The sequence below is a fragment of the Anguilla anguilla genome, chromosome 1, assembly GCF_013347855.1.
Source record: "Anguilla anguilla isolate fAngAng1 chromosome 1, fAngAng1.pri, whole genome shotgun sequence".
NCBI lineage: Eukaryota > Metazoa > Chordata > Actinopteri > Anguilliformes > Anguillidae > Anguilla > Anguilla anguilla.
Genome location: NC_049201.1, coordinates 58569440 through 58596928, shown reverse-complemented (window position 1 = coordinate 58596928; position 27489 = coordinate 58569440). Strand labels below are relative to the sequence as shown.

Genomic DNA, 27489 nt, shown 5'->3' with positions numbered 1-27489 from the left:
GGGCTTGGGGGGGTGTAACGGGCACATCTGTCCATGCATACAATTACATTACACTGCTCCAAGATATAATTACTTCCCTCAAATGCTTGCTCTTGCACTCTAATCACTTTCATAGCAATAATTTCTCTGTATTTATGAAAAAGAATTTGTTCACAGAACACACTTTGGAAGACTTCTGTGCTGAAGCCAACTAAGGAACCATGTGATTGGTCTCCTCAGGTAAAACTACACTTAAGGTGAAATGATGTGGCTGTTTAGTATGGGATTTGTCTGTTGGGTTTTTGTCTATACTGTGTATTTATTCTCTTTTTAGTTTCCTGGTTGCCAGTAAATCTGAAACTAATAAATGTCATCTGACAGAGAGAAGTGGGTGTTAGTGCTCAGCAGGTAAATAACCATCTGTTTTTGTAGACCATATGACTATGGATCTATCCATATCTTACTGTGTCAATTTTGCAGCTGTAGATTTTTCTTTCTTGGGGTTTTTCCTTTAAGCTGTCTGATAGAAATCTGAGAACACAGTAGCAACCAAGTGAAAGGCAGTTAACACAGCACTAAAACCAGGACCAAATGAAGTCTGAAGAACACAGGCCCAGCTCTAGAGCATGTGAACATTCTGTCACGGCTGTCCATTATTCGCTAGGAACCAGTAAGTGGGGCCACCACTGTTCATCGTGTTCTGGTCTTCCTATCTTTCCATCTCTCATCTTGCTTAACGTTCATGCAGCAAAGCCACATCAGGGTGAGAGAAGCACATTCCTGTTCTGATATATAATTAAAGACATACGCACTGCCACGTTTCAGCCACAGTTTCCTGCAGGCCCAGCAAGGCCTTCATTCTCAGTAAAAGCAGACCGTCACCCATCATTTGGCTAAGCTCATATCAACAAGCACTCCCTCAGCATGCCAGCGATACAGATCCAGTGAAATTTTTACCTTCAGAGAGGTACTCCCAACTCCTGCTGAGTTCCAGGCTGAAAAATAAAATCATCGAAAATCAAACCAATGAGAACAATTATACCACAGCCCCCAGCTAATAATATGGTGCTGTACATTTTACTTTAAAATTCATTGTGATAATCAATTTGTAGTTCAGCGCAGAATTGATTAGAATAGGTGTCGGGTGGAAGTTCTGACTGAAAAGAATGGCTGGGCTTAGGTTTGAGTTCATTTAGCTGATCCTGGTTAATTTTGTGCCACTGCCGTACATGCCCAACACAACACAAAATGTTCAGCCTCAATCATAGACCAAGAATTTGGAATTACAGACTATATTTCACTCCCTCTCTAATTTTGGATATTTAATTGGCAAGCAGACCATGAGAACTGATTGACCAATCAGATTCTGGGTACAAAACAGAATGCAGAATGGAAAATAATAAAGAAGCAGTATGTGGGAAGAATGAAATGAAAGGGTAATGCATTTTGCAAATGGAAGAATATTTCTCTCCTCAGATTGGCCAGATGGAGGCCAACACAGAGATTACAGGGTAGGCTTCCCTGTTCTGCCACAGGCTCAGCAGATGCTCTCCTTGCGTGCCAGGCCCGTGACTGGCTAAGTGATATTTCCTACTGATGCCAAGGGACCCATGTGATGTGCTCGTTTAGATCTCAGCATAATTAAGTTCCCAGTTTGGTAATGAGCTTTGCTCTACTGCACCATAACATCAACAAACACAAATGCTTTGAGTATCACATCACACACAATCCAGGAATAATATACAAATCAAAAACAAATGAAAAGAAAAAACTGTATTTGTGTGAATTTGGAATTGTGTGAAAGATTTTTGTCAATGTACAACAGGCTCCTTGCTTTTCCGTATAAATACCCACTAGACTAAGGAATGAATATTCGGAGTTTATTAGAGTAGTAAATAATGCAAGCTAGAAAGGTGCAGTCTGTAAAATTTTGGGCTGTGTCTGTAAATCTCTTGTTAGTTGGGGGAAGCTTCTCATCAACTATAACATGGCATCAGTCACGGAACCCAGGTCACGACAGTTGAAATCCAGACAAAAGCATTGCATTTACAATTAGGTTTATGTATTTTGTCAATATGACACAAATATTCAGGAAGTATTAAAATTATCAGCACAATACTAAAAACACTAACCTATCTTCATGCACATGGTTTTAATACAGTACTGTACCTTTTCTCAAGTAGGCATTATAAAACATCAGCCAAAATTGAAATACCAAATGCTAAAATAAAACTTAAAATTAAAGGAAGGAGACCACTTCATAATTAAATCCTCAAATCATTATTTAAATCAACAAAAATATGATGTTGCACAGTCATCATCAAAACATTAATCACAATCTCAGAAAACCATAATTTCTCTCTCTGATCAGGCAATGGCAGGGAGTAAACAGGCTTGCGTAAGCTTGCTTTGTATAGAATTCCCTGTAGCAAAGAACATACGTGAGAACACAGGTCCTGACATTATCAAATCATTCATTTTCACTGCAAGACTTACAGTCCATTCATAGATTACATAAAACTGAGATGGAAGAAAACAAAATAAAGAAGACTTGTGACAGATGATAACATCCTCTTCAGTGTGAGGAGGTAGGAGATTCCAGTCTCCCACCTGGAACACACACGGCAGTTATAACACTGCAGTTTTTCAGCAGCTGTTCGCTACCATTCCTTTGCAATTTAGTATATACATGTCTGAAGCTGTCTATTGCTTACCACCTTATAGATCACATTGAGTGGCAGGTCCTTATGAGTTGCTTTTCATGTGCCTATAAGCCGTCAGTCAGTTTTCAGCATGCTAAAACCTTTCATAGAATTTACTTGTATCCCAGTCCCAGATGACTAGGATACCTGCAAACAAGAAACACAGCTATAAAATGTTAGTTAGAGCTACAGTATGAGATACAGTATGTAGTGACCAAACAATTCAAGCACAAATTCAAAGACATAAATCTGAGAATCTTAAGTTTGGCTGGAAGATAACATCTGATTTCTGACAAGCATAAATTATTTTATATATCATGGAGTTAGCCATTTTCTGAACTTTAAAACATCTAAGCATGCTTACGGGAAAAATAGCATAGCAGTAACTGTAATTATATAAATTATGAATTAATGCTAAACTGTGAAATTTGCTTTGAGAAGGATGTGAAAAGTGTGAAAATCTCTTAATGAAACTTTCAAATATTTAATTGGAGTTTGATCACAGAACACAGAAGGCCTTGGGGTGCCAGCAGGAAACCAGTAAATGAGGCTTAAAGCCTGCCTATGATCCACCTCTTTAGTCAGAAGAGTAGAAAGGAAGCTCTTAAGTTTAACAGCTGTTCGGTTTTCAGAGAAAACACAAAATTTACAGCCAAGCCAAGAGTCAAATTCCTTTGGTGAATTCTTTTATGATTTCTACTACAAGTGCTTGTGAAAAAAGTATCATGGAGAATTGTCTAATACAACCATCTGTGGTTCCAATAGGTATGTGCTTTTGATTTAGTTTGGCTTATCAGTTAGTGGAGCCAATGATTACATTTGATCATTACATTTGGAAATTAAAAAAATATAACCGTGCATCACAATGGAAATTTGATCCATCCTAAAGTAGGCTGATGGAAGGTTACCTTTATATATATACACTCACTGGCCACTTCATTAGGTACAACTGTTCAGCTGCAAACTGCACCCGTTAACGCAAATATCTAATCAGCCAATCACGTGGCAGCAACTCAATGCATTTAGGCATGTAGACATGGACAAGACGATCTGCTGAAGTTCAAACCAAGCATCAGAATGGGGAAGAGAGGTGATTTAAGTGACTTTGAACGTGGCATGGTTGTTGGTGCCAGACGGGCTGGTTTGAGTATTTCAGAAACTGCTGATCTACTGGGACTTTCACACACAACCATCTCTAGGGTTTACAGAGAATGGTCCGAAAAAGAGAAAATATCCAGTGAGCGGCAGTTCTCTGGGCGAAAATGCCTTGTTGATGGCAGAGGTCAGAGGAGAATGGTCAGACTGGTTAGAAAAGGCTGATAGAAAGGCAACAGTAACTCAAATAACCACTCGTTACAACCAAGGTATGCAGAAGAGCATCTCTGAACGAAAACCACGTCAAACCTTGAAGCAGATGGGCTACAGCAGCAGAAGACCACACCGGGTGCCACTCCTGTCACCTAATGAAGTGGCCGGTGAGTGTATATTTTATAGTCATTTTTAAATATTAAACTTTTCAGAACATCAATGTAAATTGCTTATTGTTAGCTGTGTGATTTGGCAGCATGAGGAATCTGTTAAGGTGGAGCTATCTTTGTTGGACTTTGTTGGTCAATCACTTTTTGTGGGGCTTTATTGGGTGACTGAACATAGCTCTGGGTCTGCTGTATGAAAATTCTAGTTCTACATTATAAAATGTGCATTTAATTGACTCCTATTTTCTTATTTTCATTTCCCTCCAGACAATACATTTTTGCAAAGGCATTCAATCTGATTTAAAATGGTGGATACACTGCTTCACCATGTACTTTTTCCTGTCTTACAGGGTTCCAAAAAGTATAGACATGATGGCGTTGTTTATATTTCCAGTAATTTTTTCGAATTGCTTTGCATGTTTGTTGTCATTTTTATATTTAACCTATAAAAAAAAAAATCATCCACATTTCTCAACAAGTGCTCAAACAGATATTTTGGGATTCAGAGTCTTTCAAAAATGTACAAGGAAAATATACTGCACAAAGGAATCTGAAACCCAAGAAAGACAAATGGCCGAAAAGTTCATAAACTACAGTGCCCTCCAAATGTAAGTGAACACTAGAAAGAAATTTGTTAGTTCTGCAATATACTATATAACTTATATAACAGTTAAAAACAAGTTTCCGTTAAATGGTAAAACATTTATGCATGCAAATAAGCTGACTGTCTGTACTTTTGGCTCATACTCATCTTTTGATCTCAAATCCAAACGCCTGAAATATATAGCAAAAGTAACTAATTTCACTATACTGTTCCCATACTTTTGCAGGGCACTGTATGTTCAGACTAATCATTGTGCAAACTGCAGTGATGCAGACTCAAAAATCTTGATAAAAATATCATAAAAATGCAGTATATACAGAAAGTACAAAAAGACTTAAACATGTGTCATACAATTATCCCTATCTGGTATGCGGACATGACTGCAAATCAGCATGCTTATAAACGTCTTCGCATCTCCATCGTCTCAATAACAAGGTCAAGGTTTAATCTAATTCAATTAAGCACATAATTAAGTGGATGGCTTTCAAAGCCTCTGTGCTGTTGAAATGAGGCATCTTCCCCAAGTCATGAAACCAAGTTCCTAGATGAAGAGCTGGGGATGAAAGGGGAGACTGATCAATTTAAATTGAAAAATTTGCACCTCACATTTTACCCACATCAGCAAACTGCTGTTTTTTCTATTGAGCAGTCCCTCGGTTTTGTAAAGATGAGAGGCTCCCAACAGAAGAGGTGTATGCCCCTGTGAGTGGGAGGTCCCAGTGCTACGGCTCGAGGGTCAGGCGTCCCTGCTGACTCGCAGTTTCTTGTCTTGAATGTGGCGGAGCAGCACTTCTCCTCTCTTTTGTAGCACATGAATGAGGGGTCGAAGTCCCAGGACGCCCCCCCGACTTTCCCAGAATTCCCTGTCAGTGTAGAGAGAGCGCAGGAGCATGCTCTCCAGACAGCCCGACTGCAACACGGCCACTGCCTTCTCTGGAAACCTGAGAAGCACAGACACACCATAGAGCAGGTAAAGGTAAGGGAGAAGTACAGACACACCACAGAGCAGGTAAAGGTAAGGGAGAAGTACAGACACACCATAAAGCAGGTAAAGGTAAGGGAGAAGCACAGACACACCACCGAGCAGGTAAAGGTAAGGTAGAAGCACAGACACACCATAGAGCAGGTAAAGGTAAGGGAGAAGCACAGACACACCATAGAGCAGGTAAAGGTAAGGGAGAAGCACAGACACACCACAGAGCAGGTAAAGGTAAGGGAAAAGCACAGGCACACCATAGAGCAGGTAAAGGTAAGGGAAAAGCACAGACACACCACAGAGCAGGTAAAGGTAAGGGAAAAGCACAGACACACCATAGAGAAGGTAAAGGTAAGGGAAAAGTACAAACACACCACAGAGCAGGTAAAGGTAAGGTAGAAGTACAAACACACCATAAAGCAGGTAAAGGTAAGGGAAAAGCACAGACACACCACCGAGCAGGTAAAGGTAAGGGAAAAGTACAAACACACCACAGAGCAGGTAAAGGTAAGGTAGAAGTAGAAACACACCATAGGGCAGGAGGTAAAGGTAATCTCTAGAACATGGCTTAAAGGTCTATATTAGAATGAACAGTTGCTGTGGCAAAAAATGTTCACATTCATATTGCAGAATTTTCTTCTTTAGGATTTAGTGAAGAGACAAGTTTTCTTCATATATAACATGTTTGCATACACTCATTAAAATAAAATAAATTAGGAGGTATACTGCTGTCTGAAATTGCTTAGAATGCATAGCTTCACCCTTTAAATCTAAATTAATACATGAAGATTAATCCTTGTTGCAATCAGTTTAAACAGTCTTACAAAAAAGTATTACAAAAAACAGTTTTACATTACTAGATGTATTGAGTTTGCCATTTGCTAAGACTTATACATGCAAGTTGTCGGTTTAGCAGGGTATTTACTAAAAGTAATTATGCAAATGAACCCAGCCGGTTTATGGGATTTAAACGTGCATACTGTGTAACTTGGGTTTTAGATCTTTATTCAGACATAGGAAAGAGGGTGTGTTTGAGTGGAGAATACTCTCCATTTGAGTTTATAATCCATGATGCAGGCGATTTCTTATTAACCATAATTACAGTAGGCAAATCAATGCTCGCAAGCCTGATCCAAAGTCAAGACCTAATTTGCCCATGAGTTAGTGAACTCAACACCATTTCCATTACTGTGGCCAGGCATGATAAATCAGACAAGATTGTTCATATGAAATTCATCTGCATACTCTCTTCCTACTTTTTACAGTCTCACATCAAAACTCCCAAAATACATTAAGGACACCCTGCTCAATTCAAAGCCCCTGTTTTTTAAAATAATTTAATGTTTGCTCATTTAATGAATCCCAGCATAAGAAATATGAGCATGTGCCTTATTGCTAATTATCATTTCAATCACAGCATGTAAATGTTGCTGTTAGAAAAGATTGCCCATGGGGATAACAAAATATTCTAATCAATCATTATCATGACTCCTCCAAAATGAAACCCATACAAATAGTGTATTATTACTCAGTACTAATTTATGAGTACATTAATTTACCTATTTACTAGTTACACTTTCACGTGGTTACTTTAAGTTGCTGTGAAATAGACAGAGCTCTTGCATCTGTGGGGAAATATGTATGAAGTACCAACAAGACTCTAGGAAAGCAATAGGCCTCACTAAATGTGGAATAAAGAAGTCACAGAATTAGGCACTACAAATTCATGCCATACCCTTCCCAAAACAGGATTTAGGCATTTTTTTTGCATAACTACATCAATTACTTTGCAAAATTACTCAGGATATTGATGGTAGAACATGGGTCTCTACATAGATTTCCATCCACAGGGCTATGCTTCAAAGTAACCTGAGACCAAAAAAACTGAGTAGCAGTAGCAATTTTTGTAGTGGGTAGAGTGAGCCACACTTACTCCTTGATGCCCTCGACCAGACGCAAGTTGAGGTTGTCATGTGGGTGCTGGGGCCTGCCGGCGTTGTCGATGAACACCAGCCTGGATGGGTCAGCCTTCCTCACCTGTGACAGACGCACAGGCTGACCAGCATGTCCACGGGTGCTTTGGAGGCAGAAAAGATTATCCCGTCTCTCCCTTTTCATCCCCAGTTTCTAAAGCCGCGTTTCCACCAAAATTACCCGGAACTTTCAGTCCCAGGAACTACTTTACCAGGAACTAAAAGGTTCCTTCAGCCAATGGTTGTCTGCGTTTCCACCGGGGTCTAAAGTACCGCGAAGATTAGGCAAATTAGCCCACTGACGTTTGAAAAAGCGACGTTGTCGTCGGTCCATCTGTCATATGATTTCTTCTGTAACCCCATTCTACCACCGAAGTAGCCTACATTATTTTCTAATAACCGGGACAGCCCGGAGGGGTTTATTCCACTTATATACAACGAGTTACCAACAATGACTATATATGGTTACTTTTGTATTTATTGATTTTCATATATCCTCTCAAACACATTCATTATGTTTTTATGCGAACATTCGCTTTCATGTCTTGAAATCCGAAGCGACAGAATGCATTCACATTTATATGTATAACTGGCAACAACAGCAGAAAACATGCACACGTTGTAAACAATTTGCTGTTTGATTACTTTCTCGTCGTCAATTCCATATAGGCTAATGGCAAAATGACAAGAATAGAACGAAAACTCGGACTTGCGTGAAAATGTAAATTAGTAGTGGTACAGCCACCGTTTGCTTTCCTTCGAAGTTACTGCTAGCCGAGCAGCGAAGTGTGCCCTCCAGATGCGAACCATGCACCATAAATTAGTCCATAGTCTTCCTGGTCTTTTCGTGGAATTGAAAAATGGCAGTAAAATTGAGTAAAATTACGGCAGTCTGAAAAAGCTAAAGGGAAGATTACTAGAATTAACCTGTTATTTTACCCGGATAAAAAGTGCGGAAGGTGATTTCCAGTTTGCTTGTACTGTATCACCAATGTTAATTATGCAGAACTACCGCATACCTCACATAACTGTATCAAACGTTTTGAGTCAATTACAACGGGCTAACAAAGAAAATCCGGAAGAAAATATTCAGCAACCGAATTCATCCGTTTGAATGTTTTGGTAGCCTACGTAATATGCTGTCCCAGCACGAATGCTTAGCATTTTATAAAACGAATACTAAAGCAAGAAAAGAACAGAAGAGCACACGTTATAATTCCAAGACGTTGGCAGGCTATAACCAAAACTAGGCTACTGCGCCGCATAACATACAAGTTTGATTTGAAGTTATTATGAAAATAAATTGGTTTGCCGCTGCATATTTTCAAACATGGCGGGTAATGGCGGAAAATAAATACAACTCAAATGCTGCGAGTACTCGACCAATCAGAAATGTTCAGCGCTGCAAGCTCCACCCAAAAGGTTCCTGTACTTTCGGAAAGTACTACCCTCCGAGCAGGAACGTTTTGGGGGGTAAAACAAAGCCCCCAGAACTAAATTTAGACCCTAGTTCCTGCGGTGGAAACGCACTGAGTTCCTCAAAAGGTTCCTAGTTCCGGGGTATAGTTCCTGCGGTGGAAACGCGGCTTAAGAGTTGAAGTGAGGTCAGTGTGTATCTCCACCTAATGGTCAGCTCTAGTATTATAAAGCAACATGATCTGTATGAAGTGTCTGACCAGCTTAATATCAAACTGAGACCAGAAAAATAACTGTTCAGAGAGTCACTGGGGGTCTGGAAGACAAAAGGAACCATTTTAACTGAAGTGCAGCTTTGTGCTCCATTCTCTACAGACTGCACATGAAGCAGTCAGGTCTGCAGCTCCACAGCAGAGAGTAATTACAACGATTCGGGATCAGCTGTGGGCACAGATCCAGCACTTTTAAGGAGCCGACTCCTCACACTTTTGAGTTTGCTCATAAATCATTCTATGCTACTACACAGAGTGTACAGAAAGGGCTGGATGAGTCTGAAATTTTCAGATTTTAGGTGTGTATGTATTATGCCATCAAGCCAAAGCCTTTAGTGTACACAACATTGCACAACTATAAAATATGAGCACATTCATGCAGCTTTTTTTTTTTATAATGAGCGTTAAGACAAACCCCAGTGCCTAACAACACTGCTAGCACTAAAAACAGTAACTACAAGGACAATGAGAAATTGGAGAACAGTAGGTATATGTGCACACACTCATACACTCATCCTTGACTTCCAGGTGAGATGCATTCCCACACATTACTGGTGCATCACTGAACTCAATAGTGGAGATTCTAACCAGCGCAGCACACAGTGTGGACCATGCATGTGTGTGCATTCAGCCGTTCTGCATAGCCATGTGCCTTACAACACGCTTCTGCCTCCTACAGAATGTGTGTAGGTGATACCAGCCATACCAGAATGTGCACAAGCACCAGGTCCTTCGGGCTTCTGCACTTCACATGTAGGAGGTTCTCCACACAGGACTCAGAGGGGTCTGGCTCAAACCCACAGCAATATCGGTCCAGCCGATCACTAACCTGGAGGAGAGAGCAGGACTTTCATACACAAGCTTCATGCAGAGGTAAAACGACCTACTGACTGACAATGGAAATCAGTATCAAATCATTAGTGCTCATTCAAAACAGCCACATAATGAACAGACACTAAAAGTGCATGATGTAAAGATGTAAAATGAAAGTATTCTCTGGACATGGCTTAAAAATCAATTGCACCCAGGAAAGAAAAAAAGAGAATGTGGAGTGGGAGTGAAAAAAATGTAGAGAGAAGACAGAGATAGCAATGGTGAGAAATGGGGTAGAGGCACAGTAGAAAGGAATGGAGGGAGGAAAATAAAGACAGAGATGGAAAGGGTAAGGGAAAGGCTCGTTTTTCTTTCTGGCACAGTGTCACAGTCAGAGAGGAGCAGGCAAGGTTTAAAAATCACAGCGTCCTCCTCTAGAACACAGATGCACTCCGGCAGAGAGGGCAGCACTGGTGTCATGTGGGATAGAGGCTGGTATTTCTTGCTTTGGAAGGTCCTAAATCTGATGTCAAAGCAGTTGGATTCTGACAGTCTTTGTTAGTTTATAATGAGAGCTCATGTAATGGGCCTGTGGGTTCTACTTGGACTGGAGAATATCACCTCCCTGAGGAGGTCTGTAGAAGAATAAATTACTCTGAGTGCTCTATGTGTAGAATATGTGTTGCTCTGTGTTATGCAAGGAGATTACATTACTCTCACAGATGTATTTACGAACTTACCTCCATAGTTTCTTCCCATGAACATAGCTGCGACCCCAAGGAAGGTTCCAGATTAGTATGTAAATGAGAGGTTTTCTATTAATCTCAAGCTCTGTTGCTGTTGTTTACCATGTGGAAAACACATTTGTAAGTTGTTTTGGCTAAAAGCATCTTCCAAATAACAAAATTGTAAAATTGTAATTCCATGATTTACATATTGAAAATGCATTACATTCTACTGGACAGTTTTTAAAGGATTAATAAAAAAATGAATCTGATTCATTGGTTTCAATTGTCATGGATGTAGTCAAACTAAGCCTGCTTTACACGGTAGGTGCTAACCTGAGTCTGTTGCACTACCCAAGGTGTTAAACTGGAGATACAGGCGGGCGGCTTTCTCAAATCTCCGCCACTTCAAGCTTTCACACTTCCTGTCGACATTTCGACCACCTGCACAAACAGCCGGCTTTCAGGGAGACTGAAAGAGTGTGTCCCCCAGAGCCTGTGTGTTGAGGCTGTAAATAACCACCACAGAACTGACAACCTGCTAAGAACAAGAAGATGGGATGGGGTACAGAAAAAAGAGTGTAGCAATACTTATAAATGCCCTACTGACTCAATAACGTCCCCTGATCATCACACTAGCAACTAGCAACTCAAGACAGCCTGTTTCTATTCTATAAGAACCTCTGTTAAGAAATGCTTGTTACTTTCATCAAATATTAAAAATAGAAAATAAAGCTCTGTGTATTTGGCATATTTCTGTTGAAGAGATGGTTAAAGTTCACCAATCATCCAGAAACACTTCACACATGACATATTACTGTCATCTACTTTCAAAACACATAAAATATTTGTGCTGTGAACCAAATCCACTACCCGCTGGCCCCTCCTGCAATTTCCCACCATGCTACAATATTTTGTAACAGCTCAATGTTACGTTTTTCTATAGAAAAGGCAGCCAAAATAAGTCATGGTCTGTGTGAATATATCCCATTAACCTTAAGGAATGTACTAATATATTTGGACTTTATTGTAAATTGCACACTGTAGGGTATCATTGTTAACCCCTTAACCCGTATTTGGTCCAGAGTAGGTTTGTTTGCATTCATTCCAGGTTTTGTTTTTGATGTGACATCTAGGTTAAAGCCAGCTGCAAAACAGGATTATGGAATACTGGGGTGAAATGTTCCCATCTAACTTTTGTTTTGGCAAGGCTTTCAGCTGACTACCAAACAGTAATTGTTTAAATTATAGAGCCACATATTAAATCTGTTTAAAGCATCAATCTATAATTTTTTAATATTAAAAAATAACATATTTGATACACTGTATAAGACTAAAAGTATCTGGACACCCCTTGGTCTGGGGCTGTTTTCCATGGTTTAGGGCTAGTCCCTTTAGTTTCTGTGAAGACAACTCTTAATGCTACAGTGTACAGTCACATTCTAGACGATTCTATGCTTCCCCAACAGTTTGGTGAAGGTCATTTTCTGTTTCAGCATGACAATGCCCCCAGGCACACAGCGAGGGCCATATAGAAATGGTTTTGTCAAGAATGATGTGGAAGAACCTGCACAGAGCCCTAAACTCAACCCCATCCAACACCTTTGGGATCAAGTGGAAAGCCAACTGCAAGACAGGCCTAATGGCTCAATCAGTGCTCCAACCTCACTAATGCACTTTCAGCTGAATGAAAGCAAATTCCTTCCCAGAAGAGTGGAGGTTACAGCAGGTGGTTTAACTCCATATTAATGCCCATAATTTTGGTCAACAACAAATGAGATGTTGGATGTCAGTTGTTCACATACTTTTTGACATATAGTGCACCTTCTTACGGTGGCATTTTTGTTGCCATATCGATTCAATGTGTTTATGTTTGTAAATTACTCCTCTATATGCTGTTTTCCACTGGTGGTTTCAGGTGTGGCATTCCTGTCATGTTTTCAAATTTGATGATGCACGCACCGAACGTTACATGATGAATGCGGAAGAGCATGTGCGTAAAATCAGAGACTGCAGAAGAGAAGTGCCGGTAGTGGACTACATCCTGTCAGTAGTCAAGCGCCTTGCAACATTACACTCTCTGGCATCTGGACTCATTCAATCGACAAGTGCTGCCACAGCTGGACTATCACTGTCTGCATTTTGTTTTGCGTCGTCCGTAATGTTGGATATGCTCTTATGGCACACCGGCTGATACATAAATTTCCCTACGTCCAACGAAGATATTCAACACACTAAACTGGAGTTTTTTTTTTTTTTAACAGTGCCTTTTAAGCTCTGCTTCATACACAAAATGTGATTAGTAAGCAATCCCATTCACTAATGGTGCTATTAGCTGAAGCCTTAGTAAATAAGACGTTCATTTCACACAGACTGCGAACACATCAACATACCCTTATCAGGTCGCAATTTGTGGTGCGAGTTTTACGTACGTAAATCAGGTTTGATATGTGGCTCAATATTACCGTGTCGGATAACATAGCCAATGGTCTCCAGACTTACACCCCCAAGCAAACCATTCTATGGAACACCAAAGCGACATCGGCTTCAAAATAAATTGATACAGAAAGGACGAAGAACATAAGTGGAGCATTTTATGTGGGGGCATTTGCCACTCCAAATAAACTTAGAAACGCAAAAGTGGAGTTTGTTACAGTAATCAAGAGGAAGTGACAGGGGAAGAACAGATGCAAAACAGATTTTGTGAAAGAACATTCACTCATGATTTAGTAGAACTGGTACTTCTTTTGTTATCTACAGGCATGTTTATCGCTACATGTTTTATGGTGTCCTTTGGGGCAGGACTTGGCAGTGCACCTTTTTAACAAAATGTTAGACACTGAATATAAAACCAGGAGTTGGTCTCAAAGACATACATCTCACCCTTTAAGACCACCAGTCGAAACTTTAACATGCTATGGAGATATTTCACTGCTAACCAATGAGATTATTTGGGAGAGACTGTCATGCATTAGAACACATTACCATCCAGAACCCAAAATCATCAGATGATCTATTACAATTTTGCCCACAGATCATATCTGACACCTCAGAAATTTCATCAGATGCGACTCAATCCTCATCCCCATTGCTCCTTCTGCCCTCAGGGAACTCTGCACTTTTCTCCACATGATGTGGGAGTATCTCAAAGTCCCAGATTTTGGAGACTGATCTCTATTAATTTGTGTGAGATTGTATGAGAGTTCCCTTGCTCCCCATATATATGCTTATATAATGATCTCTCTGCCTTGCCATTATCTTTGCAATAAAAAATGAACATGATTGGCTGGCCTTACAGCAGCCAGGAAGAAAGCGGCATTTTGATATAAACCCCCAGAGAAATACACTTTCCATCACTGGTGTTCATTTTCTAAGATACTGCTCAGCTAGAGCTCTCTGTTTCTAGGATTCAAGAAAATATTTCATTTTGGTCTGGTGCTGCAGCTAGAATAAGGTTTCATTGTCAATTGATGTATATCTTAATCATGGCTCTCATTGATTCCTGGGGGAGGTGTGGGAGGGCACAGATAATGTGCTGTTTACAGATATTTTTTTTCTTGAAGCTAAATGACATTTGCAAGATTTATTGCACATTCTAAAACATGTGTTTTCATGTATTTCACAGATAGGCAGACATTTTTTATGTGACAGTGGGAGACCAAATACACTCCCCAGGAAATAAATGCCACCCAATATAGGTCTCTTGAATATGTGGACTGATTGGCATAGGCAGATATTTGGACATCTTTTTTTGTATTTATTGCAACTCAATGCATTTCAGATTGAATTCTAATCAGATTTGATCTTAAATTTCTGTGCGTTTGTATTTTTTTTTTACATACACATACACACGTACACACATATACATAATTTCTTTTAGTTTATGATGCTGCCAAAGGCACAAGTAGATATGGCACATGTGCAGTTTATTATCCATTTTATCTGATGGAGTGTGCTCTGAAATGTGATGCCTTCTAAAACGAGAAAACCTAGAGAAGCTTTAAAATGATGATGGGCTTTCAGACAGGATGGAATGGGGGGCAGAGTGTGGAGGAGGTGAATAACAAAGGACGCCTCTCTCGGTCTCTCTCTGGTCGGTCGATAGCTGTAAAATCGCCAACAGCTAATGGAGATTGATTGAGACTCAAATTAGACTGAGACTCCAGAACACCTGTTCTTACCTGATAATTTAACACCTCTCAAACACTGAGCAGTATGGTCTTGGATTCTGACACTGTGCGTGCATCCATCTTTATATATTCATATGCATGCAAACATGCACATCTGTGTCTGAATATGTTCATTAGAGTGTTTGTATGTGTATATGTGTGTGGCCATGTGCGTGTATGTTTACATGTGTATTTATGCACTGCAACTACAAGCAAGTTTGCCAATCATTTAGTTTCCATCACTTCCAAAAGCAGACATGGAATGGTCTTTGCTGTTTAGTCAATGGCACCAATGAGTGAAGTATACCTGGTATAGTTCCAGAAACATATGTTTCCACATGAGAAATACATTAACTGAGGGCTGACTTTCAGAATGAACAAAACAGAGAGCAAACGCACAGCCACCTAGCGTTCCAAATTCCATATTTATAAAGATAATCTAAGGTCTGACCCCCAAACTTACTTCTGATACAAACCCCACATTCTTAAAGATCCAGCTGTAGTCGGAATCCACACCTTCCTGGTGTCAGTAATCCTTTGGTGGACACTGAAGTGACTCAGTCCAATTAAAGGCCATTTATTGATGGCCAATTAAACTTTCATACAGATCTGACGATAAATTACAGCTCTCTAAGAAGTAAACTGCCCTTACACTCCAGAGAGAACTTCTCTGGGTTCTTAATCGAACTGAACTGATGAAAAGCTGCAGATAATGCCTTATTAAGCTGTACATCTAATAAGGCACAGGCAATACCCGTTCCTGTGATTCATGCAAAAATTAAATACATCGAAAGCAATCAGATTTATCACTTCCGGGAGAGAATCGGGCCTTGTACTGATGCTGTGGCTTTGTCAGAAACAGATGTGAGTTATTTCAATTATATAATCTTTTCATACACTCAGTGCTGATGAGGTCTCCCTTCAGCCTACCAAAGGGTATGTTTTAGACCAGGGAGATCAAAAGCAACAGAAGTCTGAAAGAAACTTTTGTAGTTTCTTTTAAAAATGACAATTAATCATAAATGAATTTAATATGAACACAGTATTAGTAGGCTGTCTAAGCTTTTAAGATACTATTATTAATTATTTACATGATCTATTTAGTTAACTGGAGAGTGAGTGAAACAATTCCGTTTAAGTACACATATAATCTTAAGCATCTTCAGTTAAAGTAGTGCATAGAAGCAGTGTCCCACTAAGCATTAAAACCATCTGCTTGAAAATTCAGTTCCCTAAACCTCATGCTACACTGCTGCCCCTTAATACTTTAAACAGTTCTCAGCAGTCAGGATTCAAACCCCCCAAGACATTAAAATTAAGATGCCTGTGTGTGCGTGTGTGTGGTAAGGGTTAGAAATGAATACACAAAAGAAGTGAATATGATGTCAGCATTACTCTTACTTACTTGCAGAAGAAAGTCAAACAATGCCAGTCTTCCCCATTCTGAGTGGTGAACACCTATGCAGGTTGAGGAATTTGAGGGTGCTCCCTTACTGCCACAGTGGGCCTTCAGCAGGGCCTGGTACTGTGGCCAGGTGAGAGAGAAGCTGTTCTGATCATTGTCATCATCTGCCAGGTGCTGGATGTCCGGGTCCCACCACACAACGGGCCGAACTGAGCCACTGGTATACCTGTATGGCAGGAGGTCACTGTGGAAACTGCGCGACACTGCAGGTAGACTCCTGTTCAGGCCCAGCACCCGATCCAGATGGAAAGCAAAGACTTCATACCAGTCATCCGGACGCTTGATCAGGGCACAGAGTCCCTGCTGGCAGTGGCTCTCATGTTGGCTAGCTGAACCGCTCAGGCTGGCACCCCTGTTCCTGAGCCCCACCTGTAGGACCTGCCCATGGGAAGGCACTCTGGCTTTACTGACCACCGTGCCGCTGGACAGTAGCTCCATTTTCCTGATGTCATCCTCAGAGAGCCAAGGCAGGGGCTGCGCTGTGGTACGTATGCTTCTGTTCCCCCTGTCTATAAATGTCTCCTCACTCAGCTTCTCACACCAGCTGAACTTCTCCACCTCAGCCCCCACGCTGGACCTGTTCCCCTCCATACGGACCAAGCTGGGGCTCTGCCTCTTCCTGTTCTCCTCCTGATTCTCCTGTGTTCGAGGGTCTCTGCGGGTCATGCCTTTCCCAGCCTGATGAGGGCTCACAGCCTTTGCAGCATGGCCTTCACCACTGCGCTTGTCTGCAGAGCTGGCATGCTTGGATGACTCAAGGTCTTTAGGATGGTTCTGTGTGGAGACCCTCACCTCTGCTTTGTTTGCTCCTTGTGAGCGCTGTCTGGGTGGAGGTAGCTGGATAGGGATGATGGTGTCTCTACCGCTTCTTGTGTCAGTTCTCTGCGGGTGGGGCCATTTCTCTCTGTGGAATGTGGACTCAGAGGTCCTCTGACTCACACCAGTGGTATTATTGCCCTTTGGACTCTTCATGCTAGCTTTATGAGTGTCCCGTCTCTTATGGTTGTGCTGAACCCCGGCATTAATTTGCTGGACTCTGTGCAAGTCCTCATCCTCTCTATGCTTTCCTCTAATCCGAGCGCCCTCTGCTTGGTGTTGAACCCCACTTCCATGTTTACCCTCTTTGTGCTGGCTTCCAATACCCACTTCTCTATGCTGTATTGCACCTCTTCTGTTCTGCACCCTACCTGTATCACCTCCCTCACCTTCACCCTCCTTTTGCTGGAAACTGCCCCCACTCCATCTGCTCTCAACCATCCCTGCCCCAAGATGTACCCCACTCCCTCTGTGCTGGACGCTGCTGGCTCGCTGGTGTTTCTGCCTCTCTGCTGGTTCCTTGGCATGCCGTTTTTTCCTGGTGCCCTGGTGTAGATCCAGAGGCAGTGGATGAAGAGGTTCAGAGGGGGCCCAATGGTGGCCCCGCCTAGTCGAACGCAGACTTCGCTGGGAAAGGTTGTGGTTCTCCTCTGGGAGAGGTGGGAGGTCACTGATCATCACAACGGACAAGATGAAGAAGAAGGCAAAGGCCACAACTGACCTCCGCCTGCAGCACATCCTCGACCAATGTCTGAGGGCCTGGAAGACAAATATAATCAACAGCTATGAGATCAGCTGAGACAAAAAGCTAAAGTCACTAATAATGTACTGTGTAACAAATACAGTTTTATTCATATTTAAGCCAACAGTGAGTTTCTGTTTATTACTGTTATCTGATTCCAACATTGCACAATTCAGTAGATCTATCAAGATGGAGGTTTCTCACTGAATATTTCACATTGCTAAGTCCTTGCATTTCCATTATTTTTATGAACAATAAAGGGTGTTGCATTAATAACCTCATTAACAGCTAGCCTAATTGTTCAAACAGATCCACACAAACATATCCTATAAAAACTGTTTTACTATTGATGTTGAATTATATACCAGATACCAGACATACAAGGGTGTCTATTAACACCACAGACAACATTTTCTGAAAAGTGTTCTTTGTTGAATCTTCCAGAAGTCAAAACAGTGCATTCACTCAGTGATGCCTTCCAGCTGGCTAGACCAGGTCTTGGAACAATTTTACTGACCCATGTGTAGACACTGCAGTGCTGTTAGTCTTCACTGAGGTCTCTAGCTTTTTTTTTTTTTCTTAAATAATTTACCACCCAATGTAGAACTGAACATGTCCAAATCCCACACTAATTATAAATTCAAATCATCCCAATTCAAGCAGCAGTTTACCAATCAGAATCAATCAAGATAGCTCATGATAAATGCCATTGTCATTTTTTTTCTTTCCTTCCTAAACAGTTTGAGTTACAGGTAAATGTTGACTGAACCCAAGATACAGTCTTTAGCACCAAGTTATCCAAGAACTGAGAACATTTCAGCTTAGATAAGTGAAAAATGATCCTGTCGCAAGTCCTCCTTTTCTATTAAATCATGTCCCCTTTTCTCAGACACCTAATCCATAACTGGCACCAAGGTTGTTTAGTCTATATACACTTTTAAGTACTTGCTTCAGCAATGCAATATTTACTAGAATATATATTATGCAGTACATTCAATGTAGAATTGAAATTTGAATGTCAAGGAATGTTTCAGAATGGTGCCATCTCCCCCTCACAGTCCATGTGGTTTATGGCTTTCCCAGATCTTCCAGTGAAAGGATTCCATTATGCTCCATGCAAAGAATGTCTCACATGTCGTTTTGAAGTTCCGACGCAGTTTCTGCTGAAACACTATCCTCTGTGGTCCCAGGTCAGACCCGCTGCCGCACAGATGACAGCAGAAGGCGGGTCAAAAAGAGGCCCGTGCTCTTCAAGTGGAAAATCCCACAGTCAGAAGTTCAGCGTGTAATCAGACACACTCCAGCACAATACCATGATACACTTTGCTGGTCTGTGTATATCTCTTGATTAGGCAGACAGTATTCATAGTTCTGTTGTCAGGTCCACACTGAACAGAAACAACCCTGTTTTTTAATTAGATTGAACAAGGATTTTATTCAGAATATTTAATTTTGAAAATGTTGGTCAATTTTTGTGGTGTGTTTATGTTAAAAATCTTTCGGTCTCACTCAGTCACTTATGCTTAATCTCTCGTTCTCACAGGCTCTCCCTCATGGGCATGTATTATATCTCTGTTTGCTACGGTGGCTCTGAAATGCAAATCGCAAAAACAAAAACTTTTGGCCCTGAGGTGCAGATGCAACATACAAAAACAAAAATATGCAGCCCTGAAGTGCAAAACACAAGTACAAAAAGAAAATACAAAAACAAAAAGGAGCGGCCCTGAGGTTAAAAACACAAACATACAAAACTAGCAGCCCTGAGGTGCACTGTTGCACTTCGGGGCTACTAGGTTTTGTTTTTGTATGTTGCATCTGCACCTCAGGGCTACTTGTTGTATGTTTCTGTTTTGCACTTCGGGGCTACTAGTTTTTGTTTTTGCATGTTGCATCTGCACCTCAGGGCTGCTAGTTTTTGTATGCTTGTGTTTTGCACCTCAGGGCTGCTCCTTTTTGTTCTTGCATTCCTTTTTGCATTCGTGTTTTGCACTTCAGGGCTGCACATTTTTGTTTTTGTATGTTGCATCTGCACCTCAGGACCACTCCTTTTTGTTTTTGTATGTTGCATCTACACCTCAGGGCCGAAAGTTTTTGTTTTTGTGTTTTCTTTTTGTTTTTATGTTTTGCACTTCAGAGCCACCGTAGTTTGCTCCATAAACAGCGCAGGTATGTCATCAATCCACAATAAGTGTACCCCAATCAAATCAACAATGTTGGACGGAACGTGATTTAATTAAATCAGTGTAGACAGAGAACAAGTGCACTGTACGTAATTGACAGGGAAGAGAGCTAAGGATTGAATCCATCAAACAAGATTGTGGAGTGAAGCAGTGTTGCAGGTCTGAGTCCAGAGTGGAACAGTATTTACATAACTGAATTACTGGTGCAGTGGGTACAGTCTACATCCCTTGGGTTCAGAATACATGACAGTAGAGTCACAATCCGGCTATATGCAGTTGACCTGGTTTTATTTTCCCCTCTAAAAAATAGGCTTCAACAGAAACTGCTCTGCTAGAACAATGTAACAGCTTTTCATAGCCTAAGTAAGGAGACATTGAGAGAACAATGCTTCTGAGCATGAAAATAAGAAATACATATCAACACAAATTTAATAAAGGTTTAATAAGCTAAAATGATCAATATCATCACTTAATCTTTTGTTATTGTCTTGATTATTATTCCTGCATCAAGTCATGTTAATTCTAAAAGTCTTCTGTGGGGGGGGGCTCTGTAGTTAGAGTTTTTTTCCCCCCCTGTTGTTAGTAACTCCATGTTAGGTTTATTGTGGTAGAAATTAACCAATACAAAGCTTGATTCATTCTTGTAAGTGCCCATTTTAAAAACCATTGTGCTCAGCAAGACCGTCCTTTCGGGTTGGCAATGTAATACAATTCACATGAAGCATTTCATCAACATCTCTACAATTCACATGAAGCATTTCATCAACATCTCTTATTAGACAACTGGAAAGATTTGATGATGCAATAAATTATCGGAGCTTAAGGCAAGGGAAGCGCAGATTGACTGCATATACGGTCTTCGAATATAAAATGACAGTGACAGGAACATCTCTATAGATAGAGAACAAGTGCTTACACACATATAGGTGATTGATTTTGGAAGTGTTTAAACGATGACAAGCAGCCAAAAGCATGCATGCTGATGTCTTTATTTTTGTCCAGGGACATGCACCTTCATGGTGTCACATATTTGACTATGTAAATCTCTAGTTCAAGTGGTGTTTGTTTATCATGTGAAAAGCACATTTTTTTAAAAGTTTCTTTGGCTAAAAGCATCTGCAAAATGACTAACCTGTAATTGAAAACTGATAGGCCTACTTTTCAAATTAAAAATAAATTCTCCCTGCTTACATTAGGAGTCATTTTCCTAAATCATAGGTGTGCTATCTTGTCAACAGGGAATTGAATTTATCATCTTCTGTGTACTTGCAGATGGGATAAATATATATTCATCTTTGGATGAATTTTTCTTTTAACAGAGAAGCCCCCAGGTCTTCTATTCACATTTCGATTTGTGGTAGTTATCACCTCTGTATTTGTGTGTGTGTGTGTGTGTGTATTTGTGTGCCTGTGTGTGCATGTGTGTGTGTGTATGTGTGAGGGGGGGACTGAGGGAGGGGAGAGAGACAGAGACAAAGTGATAATGATGAATAACAGTCCCATGGCTTACAGGCAAGAATCACTCACATCACAGGAACCAATAGAAATGTCAACACAAGTCAATTTTGCAAAGAAAACTGGTGGATGACATTCCTGCTGTCGTACTGTCCCATCACCTGAAGGAGAGAAATTCAGTCCCTCTGGTAAACTATCCTCATAAGGGGCCTCAAAGACAAACCCTAGCTACAGCTTAGCCTGAAGCCCCCAAAGCCCACTGCCCTCAACCCAGCCTGGAACCCCCAATACTCACAGTCACTTATAGAGTTAATGAGGTGATTCACACAATGGTGACTGGAAGAGGGCGGGGTTGAAAAGATGATAAAGGAGATCTGTGGAGGCAAAGGATAACAGCTCACACCACAGTTCCATAAATCTGAATTGCTTGGGGAGGCATTTACCCTGTGGCTCTTTGTTAAAGAACAGTCTTGAGGCACTGCAGTATACAAGCTCTGCATCAGGCACCTCATTGTTCATCCCTTCATCACCCCTTTGTGACTTCACCCAATAATGCAGTACAGCTGAGGGGCGGCAGATATGGAGAGATGAATTGTGAGCTGACTCAGAGAGTGTTCCGCTGGGTAATGCGCACAGTTCAGAGTAACTGCAGTCAGAGAGCATGTTGCTGGGTGATATGTGCAAGACTCAGAGTAACAGCGGTTAATGCACTGCTGCTGCTGCTGCTGCTACTGCTGCAGCCCACTGAGACACCAAGGTCAAGCTGTGTAGTGTGAATCACCCTTATGGTGATTTTGTTTTGCCCTCCCCTCCACGCTTGTTATTTTAGAATGTCCCAGGCCAGGAAGGAGATCTTTGAACCTACAGCCATTATGTTTCACCTCTGCAATTGCAAATGATTTGGCTCTGTTCCACATATCTCTAGCCTCTAGCCATGACAAAAGCATGAGGTGAATGCCAATGTATTCTCCTTCTCTTCAGGCAGCTGGTGCTCTTTCTTTTTTATCCTTACTTTCAATTTAACACTTGAGTAGGAGAAATAATTTACAAAAATAAAACTGGGGAGGGGAGTGCTTAACTGTTCTAACGATAGACAAGGTTGAGTAATCCATACAATGCAGAATGTTTGTTTTTTCCACTTTAAGCACCCAACCAGCAGGGCAATGATTTATACAAAACCAATAATCCAATGGCTAGGTAATTGTAAGCTAGTAAATTATTTTAGAGGATTTGATGGATTAAACAAATATCCCATTCAGAGTTCAGTTACATATGCTGTAGAGGGAATGAAAACCCATTAAAACAGATTCCCTGCTTCACTAGTTTCAACCTTGACTCTAAAGCGCCTCAAAGGATAAAATGAAATAAACAACATAGCCGCAAGTGGGGAAGGGTGGCCGGGGGATTATGCCAGGCTCAATCGGAAAGTCATTGGCTCACAGCTCCCATGGTTATAGCCCAATATAATAATTTTATAGTTACTAAGTACAGACATCAACTCATGAAAAGGCATGACAAATTTTAATTGGATAACAATATTTAAACTTTTTTTATTTTTAAGTGGAGTGCATGAGTGTAAACAGCTACCAAGTCTTGACTACTTTGCTTGTAACTTTGGCCGATAAAAAAATTTAAAACTAAAAATAGAGGACAATTTTCCCAAGAAAATTGCATCTCACCTAATTTACAGCATCATGAGTGCAACAAATGCATCACCCCTCTGGTTTATGGTTGTTGCATCATCATGTCCACCCATTACATTTTTCGTAATCTTATCAAAATCACCAGTAAGTTCAGCCATCATCGAAAAATGCCACTATGATCACAAAGTTTTTGTGCATCCCTACAAAATTCATGCACGAAACACCAGCTATTTCCATGAATATCAAATCATACTTACTTCTTTGTCTTTAAGAAGAGAGACAGTTATTCTTTCATTACAGAAACAGGTGGTTGTCTCTACCAAACCACTAACAAAACCAAAATTGGTTCTCTATTTATCAGAACAGTGTATGGATGAAGTTGATGAGAGAAGACTGAAGCTGAAAGTTCAGTGCATGTTTTGTGTCATTTACCAATCGCTGTCTTGCTGTACACTGACATCAGTCAAGCACCAGGTTTTATGGCTGTGGCAAGTTTGATTTACAAAGAGAGTGGTGCGCTTCCTACTCTTAGTACTACTGAAATAGGATGTTCTGTAAATTCTCTCACCATCTTGTGAATCCGAAACAGAAAATTCATATCACTCCATTATGCTATGCTGTTTGTGCAGGTCTGACATTTTGCAACCATCTGATATTTCAGATATCCATTCAACCATCCCAAAACACAGCATTTATCACTGATTTGTGATATTGAAAAATAATGTAAAAACAGCATGGCTCTTTCAAATCTTACATTTGCATTTCTACATGAATACATTTTTATAAATTACAATCTGAAACTACTCGTTATTGAATTACAAAAGGTTTCACAGGCATTTCAGAATTCAATATTTTTCATGAACTCTACAGCAGGGTAGGAAATTTACTTTTTTACAGAGGCTACTTTTTTCTCATGAAATAAGTTTTGAGGGCATTCTGGGTGCGTTTCCAGGGCAATTTTTTCAAATGTCATTCAATGATTCATTTAAAATAAATTCATATTTTACAGAAAGTTTAGAGACAGTAAGATCTGAAATTCCTGCTTCCTAGGCAACTTCAACGATTAAAATTTGACTTTGCAAGTGTATACTTATATAAAAATGAGCTGCTACACCGGAGCTTGTGGGATGGGTAATCAGAAAAATGTCCCAAAAGCAATTAAGGCCAGGGAGGGATGGGGGGGCAGTAACATTAACTGGGCAAAGGCCATAAACTGTAAAGAAGTTTTTGTGCCACCATCTGTACAAATTGGGTACAGAAATGGCGCAGCAAGGAAAAAAAGGAGACCCTTATATGGTCATGAAGTGCGGGCTAGGTCCAGGTCATCCACCAAGCGTGTGAGATACTGCTCACCCCCAAAGATCTCTAAAGCAGGGATCTTTCTGCCTAAGTCATCCTACTCCTGTACTTGACTGACTTGTAAGAAAATCAATCGCTGCTCAGATACCAAAAATGTAAGTTGACCCCATCGAAGGTTTCACTCAAACTGATTGGTCAGATTTTCTATGGAAATAGGCATTGCCGAAATATATACCGTACGGCCTTCACAATTAAAAAAATGGACCCATAGTTAAACAGTAAGTGTAAGAGTGTGAAATATTAAATGCAATTGTCATACTTCTAGCAATGTTTCAACTATTCATAACTCAGGGTTCATACACTTTTTCACCAATGATTTTCAATGACTTTTCCATGACTTCTCCACAACCTTTAACTGAATTTCCATGACCAAAACAAATGACTCCATCTCAGCGGGACGATTTAAAATTATTTATTGTAACACTAAGTAAAATTAGGTCTGCATCTGAAACATATGGTGCCTCTCTATAACAAATAAACACCAGACAGACACACTTAGATACATTCTCTCATATTTTAATTCGAATAGTTTAACATTTTTCTCAATGTCTCAAACAGGGCTCGAAATTGCGACCATTTTGGTCGCATATGCTCCCGAAATTTAATCTGTGCGACCTCGAAATATAATTGGGAGCATTTGTGCGAGTGCAAATAATTGTTGTGGTGCGACCTTTTTCTTTTTTCTTTTTCCAGTCGAACGTCTCTTTCTCTGTACATTCGCTAGTTAGTACAGTCAGTATGTGCCTGATGAGATGACGGTGACCCTTCTAACCAATCGTGAGCTTGACATTCTTACCTTCAATGCTGATTTTAAACTGGTTAATATTAGCCTTCAATCACTCCCTTTCGCTGCACTCCACTGTCACGCGACACAGAGAGCTAACGGGTTAACTAATGTTACCTGAAGACAAAAGTTTATGTTCAATTTATTAGCGTTATTGAAAGCTGAAAACTTGAAGCGAACATTTTTTTTTAAACGTTAACGTAGTGTTTTGTGTAGCGACCCGGTTGAAACAGCTAATTTCTCCGATGCAGTTTACTGGCGGTTGATTTAATTGGCGGTATTAATGTGACGAGAAGCGCCTTGTCGTTTGAATGCATAACACGCAATTCCTTGAAGAGTCGACACATTTTAGGCGTGACAGTTTAACTGTTACTTGTAAACCGTACTGTTATATTGTCGTTTTTTATCAATAAAAAAACTATTGCATATTGTTGGTGCTCCTTACATTTTGGTGGGTGCTCCTAACTTTTTGAAGTTGGGAGCACCAGTGCTACCAAGTTAAAAAGTTAATGTCGAGCCCTGATATATTATTGAAGCTGCACTTCCCTGGCATATTGTCGGCACAGTAGGGCCTACGTTTACTAACTGCTACATTAGCAGAAGCGTACCTGTAAATAGACGGAGCCAGACCAAATTAACTTCTCACACCACCAAAATACCGCGAAGGTTACGTGCCAATTTACGTTTTATTACTATACATACTATTTTTATGATTGTATTAATTAGTAATTATATTTTATGCAACTTTAGCTATATTTCCATTACTTTTCCAAAACTTTTGAAAAATATTATTTTCCATAACTTTTCCAGGGCATTTTAAATTTCAATGACTTTTCCAGGTTTTTCATGACCGTACGAACCCTTATAACTACACACATTCACAGAATGTAGCTGCTTTGAGATTTGGCTTATAACTCAGCTTGTTTTATCTGAATTTGTCACACATCACACCAGCACTTAGATGGGAGCAAAGAGAAAACACCCAGTGACTGATCCCACAAAAAAACACACACACCCTGACGTTCAGCTTTGTGTGAGATTTTCTCTGCGCTGGGAGTGCCATCCTGGCAAACATGAATTAGATGATGCATCAGTTGTTCTGTATACTACATTTCAAACAAAATCACTGCTTAGACTTACACATCACTGTTGGTTGAACTCATTTTACTGTCCTTTTATTTGTTGTTCAAGGACAGAAAAATTCTATTCCCTCTCGGAAGGCATGCATTTCCCCACAGGCACTAAACACTGATTTCCCCTTTAGCATGACTCTGGTTGGCCCCACCAGCAAGTTTCCATCAGGCATACATTCCCCACTCCTACTCCCAACCTCTTAAAAGCAGACATAATCAGCACTGCATTCTTGGGCTGGGAAAGGGATGGAGACGCATAGCCTATACAGAACTCGTAAAGAGCTCTTAAGGCCAGATCTGCCCTGGCCAGCTCTAAGTGAAAAAACACAAATGACTCAAATTTCCTGCAGAAATTCCAAATCGTCCATTCCGTCCAATGTAAACCTCTTTAGCAACAGCAAGATGCAGCGAGGCAAGACTGTTAAACAGAGCTGGTTAGACAGAGGGAAAGGGGTTTCACAAATAAGAATCTGCCCCATTACCAAACTAGACTAGAGGATAATCTTCCAGGGGGTGTTCAGTATCATTTTGATAGTGGATTAGATTCATCCAAATTAGATGAATCTGATGAACAGACCTGCACCTCATGATTCGACCTGCAATCTCTATATCACCAGCAGTATTTTCGCAGAACTAAACGGATAGAAGTGACGCTGTTGTTTCTTCAGCTGTGTGTGCGGCTCTAGCCAGGGTTGTTACAAGGGTCATACGTCACGCAGTGAAATGATAACATTCCTCCCTGTCTCCTCCAGGAACCTGGGCTTGTTTAGACTGCTCAGCTATGAGACCTGATATCACCATGGAATTT

The 27489-nt window shown here is 40.5% G+C and overlaps 1 protein-coding gene across 4 annotated transcripts in view; it reads right to left on the bottom strand.

Moving 5' to 3' along the window:
* Nucleotides 1-4081: 4081 nt before the first annotated feature.
* gask1a (golgi associated kinase 1A) overlaps nucleotides 4082-27489 on the bottom strand; it is a 28333-nt gene continuing 4925 nt past the window's right edge. Inside the window, exons 2-5 of one of the 4 annotated variants that reach the window (XM_035405843.1) lie at nucleotides 16510-18144; nucleotides 10104-10226; nucleotides 7670-7773; nucleotides 4082-5701 (exon numbers count right to left, since the gene is read on the bottom strand). In XM_035405843.1, the coding sequence (XP_035261734.1) occupies nucleotides 5497-5701; nucleotides 7670-7773; nucleotides 10104-10226; nucleotides 16510-18144 (2067 nt within the window). In that variant the 3' untranslated portion in view covers nucleotides 4082-5496. Of the gene's footprint in view, nucleotides 5702-7669; nucleotides 7814-10103; nucleotides 10227-10956; nucleotides 11474-16509; nucleotides 18145-27489 lie in introns of those variants that run through there. The other 3 variants (XR_004764060.1, XR_004764062.1, XM_035405855.1) reach the window with 3 other exon arrangements.